Below are 11,597 nucleotides of genomic sequence, written 5' to 3' on the forward strand. Positions count from 1 at the left end.
TCAAAGAACTCCATACTTTAGTGCCGGTAACATTGGCGTACAGGAAACCGTGATTAAACGTGAACGCCGCCGCTGCTTGGGAGACTGCAGCTGTGACAACGTGTTCGGTATCCTCTTTAACAACGTCACATCTATGGTGTTCCAGTGAGACTGGCGACGTCGGCGGGACAGGACAGCGCTTTGCGTTCAGTAGTTTTTCTGAGGGCGAAAAAAATGTCTTTCAGGGGACGTCTCGCGCTCGTCACGGGTGGTGCAAGTGGCATCGGTGCGGCCGTTTGTCGCTCTCTGGCTGCCGAAGGTGTGACTGTGGTGGTGGCAGACAGGCAGCTCGAGGCGGCACGCCAAGTGACCCAGTCCTTGCCAGGTTAGTGCTTCAGTAGACAGAGCTGTCAATGTGTTTGTTGTTCTGCTTGCCCAACTAGGTAGTACGTGCCTTCGCAAGCGCGAAGCTGCCAGCATGTGTGCCAGCCACGGTGGTCTAGTTAGTTCATTCGGTTATTTATGGCGCGAAAGCAGCTGAGGCTATGCTGTGCCAGCCCCAAGGTGTTAGGTAAAGAGCAGTAAGAATGGTGCAGTTTTAGAGTTTTTTAAACAGCCACATTCTTTTAAAAGCTAAGCACATCAGACAAGGGTACAAGACGATCAAGAAGTGGTCTAGTGGTTATGGGGCTTGACGGCTGATCCGAAGGTCTCGGGATCGAATCTCGGCCGCGGCGGACGCATTCCGATGGAGGCGAAAGGCTAGCGGCCCGTGTGCTTAGATTTAGGTGCACGTTAAGGAACCCAAGGTGGTTGAAATTCCTGGAAACTTCAACTACGGCGTCTCTCATAATCATATCGTGGTTTTCGGGTATAAATCCCCCACAATTATTATTAAGCTGCCAGTGGCATGGCGTACTTCATATGTTTTCGTGGCTGAGGGCGTTGCTGATATTTAGAAATGAAAAGTGTCGAGTTATTTTATACTATACGCGAAGGGAAGGCGGAGAGGTATTCTAAGATATCCAAGAGCTTCCAGACGCCAAGTGCGTTTTCAGTGCATTCAGAGTCCTAACTGCTTCAACAGAGTAAAGGGTTTACTTGCAGAAAGGCAGCGACGCCAACCTGGACGACAGGCTGTTCTAACCTGCTGCTCTGCACTGGGAATAATAATATAATAATTGGTGGAGTTTTACGTACCAATATCAATTTATCATTATGAGGTACGCCGCGGGGAGTACTCCGGATAGTTTCGACCAACTGGGCTTACTTAACGTGCGCTGAAATCACACAGGATACGGCCCTCTAGCATTTCGCTTCCATCGGAAATGCGACCGCCGCGACAGCGATGAACCCGCGTCTTTCGAGCCAACAGACGAGCACCGTATAACCTCTGCGCCACCGCGGCGTCTATCTGCAGTGGAAGGGGAAGGAAATTAGTGATGAAGGACGATGAAGAGATGGTGCGTATATACAAGTCCATCACTTCGGGCAAATGTTTAAATGATTTAATAACTATTTCAATGTAATCATGAATGCGTGAAAAGGCAGTTGCGGAAACATGTTGCCGTTTGGTGATCAAGAGCAGGGCGACGGACAGAATTGCATTTGACACTTATCGATGGTTTTACTGGCGTTTAGTTAACCGCGCACAATTGTAATAAAGGCGGCAGGAAACACTGCGGTCGATGCATGCTACGAAAACGATACGTTTCTTGTCTACTACTTCCGTCCGTTAAACGAACACGTTCATATCATACAGTCAAGCCGCACTGCTTTTTTGAGGTAAACAGTGTTATGATCGGCCTGCCTGGCTTGGCGCCGCTTTGACGCATGAGACGTTGCGGCTAAGACTACCCTGATTTCTTCCGGGTCAGCGGTTCCAGAGATGCCCCAAGAGCGGCGACAACACGAAGGTCGTTCGTCTAATATTCTCAGGTTGTCTGCGCCCCTCGTAAAACCCTTTGGGCACGCCTGACCGACTGACAGATTAGGAAGAGTTGTTGGCCGTCGAGGCGGCTTGCTTTGTCGTCAAGGTGCCCCGGACAAAGGACCCAGCGTCTGGGAATCGTCTGCAGATGCATTTCCCAAGTTCTCCGTGGCGCCTTGTTGCCGCTGTTTCCACAATTCGTGGCCTGCCTCGCGCATAACCATCATTGCAACAGACTACGAAATTGACTTCCACGTAAGACTCAACGTCTTCGTGCTGTGCCGTGTAGTGCGCGGTGGGCAGTGTTTTTCCCTCGCCATGGGACGAACTGGACGTGCCTCTTTCTCCTTTCGTGGGTTGGGAAGGAGGCGGCGTTTCACCTTCCCCTTTTTTGGGGGCGGAGGTGAAGATGGAAATTTTCATTGGACTGTCCTGGCATCCATTGTTTTTTCCTACAGGGAACCCTGGGAAGGCCAGGACATAAAATGCGAGCGCCGATGCGCTCCCGACAAGCTCTCACAAGTTCTCTCAAGCTCTCACGAGCTCCGAGAGCTTCCATGATGCTAACCCCATCATGTAGCAACACGCTACCTGTAAATAAACGTTACTGTTAACAGCTCCGGGCTCCTCTCCTCGACATCTCCCCGGGACTCTGGCTGGCTACGGTCCTCTGGGCAGACCCCCGACTACATCAACTGGTGGCAGCGGTGGGATGCTGCTGACAACTGGAACACATCAACTGGTTAGCAGCAACGGAACGACCCATGCTTGACTCGGGCCTCAACGATATGGTGAGTGCTTGACTTTCTTTGAGTTTTGCCAGGTTTTAGCTTTTGAAGTTTTCTAAATCTGTGTGTAATCTTCTGTGCGTATAGGCTTCGTTGTACCGCTACCATACATCACAGCTATTCACCATTTTAGTTTTCATGTTCTAAAACTGGCAGTGTTTTACCGTGCGTCTAGGCTTCGCTTGTTCGCTACCTAACGTCACGGCGGGTAGAAAGTCCTCACTCGTGAAGACCATGGAGTTGGTAAGAAGCTAGAGAGACCAGACCTCTTACTACTGTGTGAAGAGCTGGGAATTAAGGTTGGGAGAGAAGAGAGAGAGTCACAGCTGATTAAGGCTATTCAGGAATGCGGGGCGGAGGATGATGAGATTGAGGAGTGCTGGGAGGAAGTTGAGAAGAACAAAAGATGGGCTGAAGAAGACAGGATAAATGAGAAAAGGCGATTGGCTTTAGCACTTTATCAGGCATCAAGTAACCCGAATAACGAGATAGCACCCTCAGATAAGAAAACGAAAGGCAGTCCTGCTAAGTCCACGTCTACAGTGAGCCACTCAGAAGATCGAAAGAAAGAAAAGGCGTTTACGGCTAAGAAGCCGGTTGTATGCCACCGTTGCAAAGAGCTAGGTCACATCGCAATCGGCTGCCGCAAGCCTAGGAATGTTCTCTGTTTTCGGGACAGCAGCGACAATGATCTGGAACAATTGAAACCCCCCATTCAGGAATTAGTTGAGGAAAACGTACCGCGGGACTCTGCCGCAACGTTTGATAGTGTACATCCGTACTCTTTGACAAATGAGGTGACCACAGGGGAACGCCCGTGTGCATGGCAAGTAATTGAAAATGAAAGTGTGTGTTTGCCATTAGCCCGCGTTGAGAGTGAGGGACCGTTCAGACTGCTCGCCACGGAAACTTTGGTGTCCCAAAACCTGCCCGAGCATTATCCCTCTCAGAATGACGTGGATATGCTTTCGAAAGGCCTTTGTTTTGGTGACGAATCGGCGGCAGCTATGACGGATCCGATGGCCTGTGAGTCTGCTCATGAGGTTCCGGAAGCAGAAAGCGCTAACGAAGCAGACTGTAAAAGTTCAGATGATGAGGCGCTTAGCTTACCACGAGAGGAAGAGGCGCTCAACATAGCGCGAGGTGATGAAGCGCTTAGATTAGCGCGAGGTGATGACTCTCATCAAAAAGAGACATCTGATGGCGAGCCGGCTGGTTTAGCAAGTGTCGATTGTAGCGTTGTTTCTGAAGAGCAGACAGCTAGAAATAACGCCGAGGATAAGCCAGTTGAGCCGCCTGGAGTTTTGAGCAATGTACTTCCGAGTATTATTGCCGAGTCGGGGAGCGTTCCGTGCCGCCCTGAAAGAAAAAGGCGCCAGCGAAAACTTCGGGGAAAGGGGAAAGGTCCAAGTTGCCACGAGCGGAGGCTGGAAACCCCGAAAAAGTTCTCTAAAAGTCTAAAGTTGCGGGTCTCGCACAAATCGAGATTAGTCATAAAGCGTGTCGCGAGGGCCAAGAAAAAGAGACGTCGAAGTGGTCGCCTGGTTTCATCATCTTTTTGGAAGGCTAAACGGTGGAGCAAAGCGAGGTGGTGCGTACGCGACTTTAACGACAAAGGTCCTCCCCCAAGTTTGCGAGAGAGTGACCGCTGCTCTGGGCGGCCCACAATGAGGAAGCTTAGGCGTCCGGGTGCGTCTTTGTCGGAGTTCGGGGCCCGTGGAGCAAAGGTCACCGCCACTGTGTGCTTCGGACAGGTTGGCTTTTTGCCCCTCCGTCGCGATCTGGCCCATCGACAACTGTGGTATGCGCGTCCCCCCAGAGCACGTCTGAAAGGGTGCCGCATGAATTTACGCAGTGTCACGAAGGATACTAAGAATTTGTCTTGTATCCAGTTTTATTATTGTTTTGTTTAGCTGTCTAACGTTTGCATGTCTGCCGATGAGCAAGTACTGTGTCGATTTTTGAGTTTTATTTTCCTCCTCATCTTAACTGCAGACATTGAGACATTTGTTAAACTGCTTGTTTGCTTACATTTTGCAAAAGCTAGCACCCGAGTAGAGGGTTTTGGCGCTGATTTTAACAGAGAAGTAGGCTGAAGGTAAAAGCCTCTGTTTAAACCTTCTGTTCTTGCAGTGAAGTGTAGGTTTTGTTTCTCTGTTTGTTTTATGTTTTACGCGCAAGTTTATCTTAACAGAGAAGTAGGCTGAAGGTAAAAAGCCTCTGTTTAAACCTTATGTTTTTGCAGTGTAGTGTAGGTTTTTGCTTTTGTTGATTTTATTTTATCTGCATAATGTTCGGGCAGTGTAAGGCTACCAAGAATTTCTCTTGTATCCAGTTTTGAATTGTTTTGCTTTTAATGTTCGCGTGTCTGCAGATGAGCAAGGAATATGTCGATTTTTGTAACTTTTATTTTCTTCCTCATGATAACTGCAGACATTAAGATACTTTTTGAACTGAGTGTTTGCTTACATTTAGCGAAACCTAACACCCGAGTAGAGGGTTTTGCGCAAGTTGATTTTTAACAGAGAAGTAGGTTGAGGGTAAAAGCCTCTGTATAAACCTTGTGTAAATTGCAGCACACTTGTTAGTATACGCATCAGTGTAGTGTAGGTTTTTTGTTTCTCTGTTTGTTTTATTTTCATACGCGCAAGTTTGATTTTGAGTTTTACTTATACTGTGAGAGGCGTAATTCATTAACTACCTCCTTTCGTTTTGTTTCGCCCGTAGCACCTGCGTGCCTTGAACGCTGTGAATCTCTCTGGGAAATGATACAAAACGTTAGGCTGTTGATTTGCTTCGCACGTAGTAGGTCTGAGTTTGTTATGGCTTCGTTATCTGATTCTTGATTTTCACGAGTGAGCGCACCAATTGTAAATTTCTAGGGAGTTTTACCAAAACTGTAACCTGGCATTTCTCGAGGTCAGTTGAGTGCTCTATGTCTGTTGTGCCTCGGGTCTTGCGTGGTTCGTTTCTGGCGTTTGCTGGCCATGGCTCAGGTCCAGAGATTGGTGCAGCCTGCGTCAACGTCTACAAGGGAGCAGATCTACGGTCTCTGCGGAGTGCTTTGGTGCTGCAACCCCTTCGAGACCTCCTGTGACGGTGGACGGGCTGTTATGATCGGCCTGCCTGGCTTGGCGCCGCTTTGACGCATGAGACGTTGCGGCTAAGACTACCCTGATTTCTTCCGGGTCAGCGGTTCCAGAGATTCCCCAAGAGCGGCGACAACACGAAGGTCGTTCGTCTAATATTCTCAGGTTGTCTGCGCCCCTCGTAAAACCCTTTGGGCACGCCTGACCGACTGACAGATTAGGAAGAGCTGTTGGCCGTCGAGGCGGCTTGCTTTGTCGTCAAGGTGCCCCGGACAAAGGACCCAGCGTCTGGGAACCGTCTGCGGATGCATTTCCCACGTTCTCCGTGGCGCCTTGTTGCCGCTGTTTCCACAATTCGTGGTCTGCCTCGCGCATAACCATCATTGCAACAGACTACGAAATCGACTTCCACGTAAGACTCAACGTCTTCGTGCTGTGCCGTGTAGTGCGCGGTGGGCAGTGTTTATCCCTCGCCATGGGACGAACTGGACGTGCCTCTTTCTCCTTTCGTGGGTTGGGAAGGAGGCGGCGTTTCACCTTCCCCTTTTTTGGGGGCGGAGGTGAAGATGGAAATTTTCATTGGACTGTCCTGGCCTCCATTGTTTTTTCCTACAGGGAACCCTGGGAAGGCCAGGACATAAAATGCGAGCGCCGATGCGCTCCCGACAAGCTCTCACAAGTTCTCTCAAGCTCTCACGAGCTCCGAGAGCTTCCATGATGCTAACCCCATCATGTAGCAACACGCTACCTGTAAATAAACGTTACTGTTAACAGCTCCGGGCTCCTCTCCTCGACATCTCCCCGGGACTCTGGCTGGCTACGGTCCTCTGGGCAGACCCCCGACTACATCAACAGGCAGCTGCTACAGCACAGGAAACGTCGTCTACACCAGTTGTGCGATTCAGGTCCTTCCGCTGTAATATTTATCGCTCTTTTAATGCGCTAGGATCAGTGGGCCTCTGATGCTTGCCCGACAAAACGTCGAAATGTAACAGCATGTGTAGAGGTGCGCTATCATGTATAAACTGAGTGAGTGAGTGAGTGAGTGAGTGAGTGAGTGAGTGAGTGAGTGAGTGAGTGAGTGAGTGAGTGAGTGAGTGAGTGAGTGAGTGAGTGAGTGAGTGAGTGAGTGAGTGAGTGAGTGAGTGAGTGAGTGAGTGAGTGAGTGAGTGAGTGAGTGAGTGAGTGAGTGAGTGAGTGAGTGAGTGAGTGAGTGAGTGAGTGAGTGAGTGAGTGAGTTGCTTCACATTCTTGTGTCATAACGCTTGGATAGTAGATTATTTGTCCCACTGTCTCCGAGGTCCGTTATCCAATAATTAGGCACTCAGGCTTATTCAGAGCGTCTGCACTCGCTGAACATGGCCTCCGGGATCTGGAGCGGGTGTCCGATGGCGAGCTTGTGTGCGTACTCAGCATCAGAAGTTTAAGGACTACGAGACAGAAGAAAAAGCTGAAAATTTCCGCTGCTACGGCAGGCAGCCTCGAATTTGAATTTCCGGCCCGTTAAAAACGCACTAACAACATGTAGTGCAGTTCGACCGAATACAGTCACAAATTGCTGGGAAATCCGAAGTTTTCTCAGACCTAGCGGTCTCTAAACTTTTTACGCCAACTGTACTGACCACTTGACTTTTCGAAAACTTCGCTATAAAAGCAAACGGCAGACACTAATGCAGCACACCCGCCTTCACGGATGTTACCCTTCGTCCTACTTCTTCGAGAAGTGAAGTAGCGCTTTGTCTCGTCTACTTCTGTTAGTCTCTACGTCTTCTTCGTCGGTAGTGTTTTCATAAAATAGCGCATAATCGAGACTTCGACATGAACCAACTAGCCCCAATCATCGCCTTACTAACATTGAAGTAGTTATTTACGGTTTAACAGACCTTGAATCAAATTGACAGGTATCGATAGACCATAAAGAATTCGCAAATTTGGAACGCACGGTGGGACTCCCCGGCCATTCCGATGCATAAAGGTGGACGAAACTATAGTATTCGTAGTAGAAAACAGCGCCATACAACGAAGACAAGAAAGACCAAACGGGACAGCTACGAATATGTACCAAAAAGCTCAAGTTCACACGCTTTCATTCATAATATATTAGAGCTTTAAAGAGAGACGAGCCATTAAAAATGTTCGAAAGAGTTTTTTGTCAAGCGCCTCACTTTGTCGACTGCTCTGACGCAGGCGACGACAAGCACGAAGCCTTCTACGTGGACGTCAGCGACACATCATCGGTGGAACAGCTGTTCAACTGCATCAAGACTTCGTATTCTCAGCCGCTTAGCATTGTCGTCAGCTGCGCCGGCATTCTCCCGATGGCGCGTCTCGTCGAGACCACCGACGAACTGTTCGACAACGTCATCAGCGTCAACTTGAGGGTAATGTAGCAGACGCCATAGGCGTCGGCAGGGGGGTGCAAAAGGGGCACTTGCCCTCCTCAAGCCACAGCCAATTAAGCTATACCATCGCTCCCCCCCCCCCTTTTCCCAGCATCGATGCAACATGGGTTTGCACCCCGCAAGGCTAAATCCTGCCGACGACCATGAGCAGACCCATTGCAAAATTGGATAGCCGGCTCATTCGTGCTCGCGGATTATAAATTTCGAAGCTTTGATAAATAATAATGCTACATGGGGTCACACGTGCCAAAAACGCGATATGATTATGAGTCAAGCCGTAGTGGAGGTCTCGACCGGAATTCTCGACCATCTGGTGTTCTTTAACGTGCACTGGAGTACACGGGCCTCTAGCATTTCCTTTCCGTTGAAATTAAACCTCCGCGGTGGGTATCGAACCCGTGACTTTCGGGTCAGCAGCCGAGCACCGTAACCATTCTATATACCACCGCGGCGAACTTTCAATGTTTTCACGCGACAGCATTACAGAGAACAGGTAAACGTGGGCTAGGCGTCCTTCGATGTACGGGAGGCCCACAGCAAAATGTGCTTTAAAAATTGACGCAGTATTGAGAAGGATGTAGATAGTCTGTGTTGACCGCAATATGTAGACACCCCATCCAATTTAACAGAAACGTTGACTCACAGTTAAGGAAAATGACTTCTAAAAACTGTGCCGTAATTATTACATTCACGGCGTCAATAGTGACACGGTAAAAATGGTGGAACGTAAAACACAGTGGATCTGCTAGAAATATGCCAAACATTCAAGAGAAAAAATCAGCACAGAAACTTATCACTATGTTTAAAAAAACAACAACAATGTAGTATAGTGGTCGAAGCTAAATCGGGATATACCGCGTGTAGTACACATCCAGGTGTCAATTGACACCGCGATAACCTAATAGCTTAAATTTCCCGATTTCATGATTATAAAGGAAAGATTCGTAAAAGATGGTTGGAGTACTGGTGGCGCAGAAACAGGGAACAGGAAGAGTAGATTTCAAGTTTCTCCTTCAGTGCAAAAACTTCCGAAACAAGGGATGAAACAAAATTCGACGACAATTTGAATGACGCGTCTGTAATAAAGGCAGTATTTATAGTATTTATGTACAAAAAAGAAAGGTGCACACAGATGGTTCGGTGAATTCCGCCACTACCCACATTTAAAGGGATGGTCTCATATCCATCCAGAAAGTCTGTCGCAATTCTTAAATTACCATGTTCTATGCCATTGTCTTTTAATTATTCCACCTGTTTAGGACAGCTTGTCTCACATTTAACACTAACCTGTCATTGGTAAAAAGTTGTAAAGCCGCGAATCAGGTGTGCGTTAGGGAACCTATGCATGTAACTATCGTCCAAACGGTCAATCGATGTCTTTTTTTATTGGAGGATCACTGAGCCGACCTAAGTCGTGGCCACAATTTAGTGATTAAAGTATTACAGGACCCACTTTGAAGAGAGATTTTTTCGAGGGGCTCGTTTATTACTTAGACACAACCAAATGAATACAGCAGACAATTAGTCCAGGGAAAGCATAGGCGACATTATTCTGAGGCTATTTGTCCAGTCCAGTACGTAATGATCGTCATCCACCACCTATATAGGGCTACAATGGGGTTCATCACTGTTCCTGAAGTCATATTCCTGTACTTCGAAGCCTAGTCCGCTGTTGGAGACGGCTGTGTTGACTTTCCAGATTGGGTAGCAATGTATAATTATGTCGTGGCGATTGATTAAAACGAGTATGCGACAGCGACGTGGACACTTCTCATTGTAGGCAGTGCGCTGGTCTTATCGGTATCACTACGCGTAGAACTCGCATCGTAGGTCTGTAGAGTTGACGAGTTGCAGTAGCGATATGAACAAGTGCGGTGCGTGTGGAATTGCCGGAGCGATGACGCCTCATTTTAAAGGCAAACGTCCCTTACGCTCTCCCTGGCCTAATTGTCTGTTTGATTCACTTAGGGCGAATTTTTGTGGCTGCACGCCGTCTACATTTTTCTAATACTATCGCATGGAAAGTATACTCCGCTTGTTTCTGCACTGCTTTCACAGGGCACGTTCCTAATCAACCGAGCGGCTGCTCGAGAGATGCTACGCCAGGAGAAGGCAATGCCCCAAGGAGGCGCCGCCATTGTGAACGTGGCCAGCATCTCAGCAAAAGGAGGCGGATTCTGTTGCAGTGCGTACGCCGCGTCCAAAGCCGGAGTCGTGGCTCTGACGAAGTCTCTGGCTCAAGAACTGGCGAGCCATGGAATCCGCTGCAACGCAGTGCTTCCCGGTTTGACGGACACCCCCATGACGGCACGACTAATCGAAAGGCACCGAGACATCGCCCTGTCTCTTACGCCCGTCAAGAGGGCAGCACAGCCGGAGGAGATTGCCGAGACCATCAAATTTCTGTGCTCACCCACCGCCAGTTCATACGTGACGGGCGCCGCAGTAGAAATCAGCGGAGGATACAACATGTGAACCTATAGTAACTTCATATTAATGGAATGTCCTCCTGCGCTGTCAGATAATAAAATAGAACTAAGAACAATATAGAAAAGTTGTCTAATCCGTAGCTTTTGAAAGCAAGTGAAAAACTCTAAAATATTTCAAGCTACTTTCCTGGCGCACTCCTTGAATCATGTATTATTGACGATTGACTGACTGATTGTGAATTTATTTATTTATTTATTTATTTATTTATTTATTTATTTATTTATTTATTTATTTATTTATTTATTTATTTATTTATTTATTTAAATTGGCTGCAGTGAAGAAGACAGAACTGGCGAAAACGAAAGACAAGTGAGTTTATAGTGAATTCCAGCTACCTAGACCTAACCTGCACATAAGGCAACTCCGTAGACCGCACGTTCACTACATAGCCTGTGCACGTGCATGGCTCTGTAAGTGCACCAAAATTCGTATACACTTAAAAAAATACGCTTCCACGTAGCCACCTAAACAAAGATAGTGGTATCTGCTCCTAGCTCTCCACCTACTTATTCACATTTCATCGCTCTTCCTGGCCTCCTTTTTTTTTCTTTTTTTTTATCCTGTGCAGGGTAGCGGTCAAAACATACTAGCTCAGGCGGACTACTAGGACATTCTATACCAATTATAGCTCTTTATCAAACGTGTTCTAGCTCTATTCGTAGCTCTGAGGGTTTAGTTGATTCGCTCTTCCTCACGTCAGCCTATGTGCCGATGTTTTTTTTTTTTCGTGCCAACTGCTCTCCTCATTTCTCTTAATTATATATTATCATCTTCTGGATGTCGACATCGAAATTTACAAGAAACGCGTTTTGCCATTCCGACATATACTTGCATGCACCGCAATTCACGCCCCTACGAAGGCGGTGCTTCAAAGTATTCGAAGTTGCTGACTCACCTTCAGCCGCTGGTTCTTTCGCTC

At 47.8% G+C, this 11,597-nt stretch overlaps 1 protein-coding gene across 1 annotated transcript; it reads left to right on the plus strand.

Annotated features, from left to right (window-relative positions):
• The first annotated feature begins 213 nt into the window (after positions 1-213).
• LOC119392778 ((3R)-3-hydroxyacyl-CoA dehydrogenase) lies at positions 214-10,801 on the plus strand. Its single transcript, XM_037659733.2, has 3 exons — positions 214-364; positions 7,974-8,167; positions 10,247-10,801. Exons 1-3 carry the CDS (start codon positions 214-216, stop codon positions 10,661-10,663), a joined length of 762 nt encoding a protein of 253 aa, XP_037515661.1. The 3' UTR covers positions 10,664-10,801.
• Positions 10,802-11,597: the final 796 nt, after the last annotated feature.

This window comes from Rhipicephalus sanguineus, chromosome 5, assembly GCF_013339695.2.
Source record: "Rhipicephalus sanguineus isolate Rsan-2018 chromosome 5, BIME_Rsan_1.4, whole genome shotgun sequence".
Taxonomy (NCBI): Eukaryota; Metazoa; Arthropoda; class Arachnida; order Ixodida; family Ixodidae; genus Rhipicephalus; species Rhipicephalus sanguineus.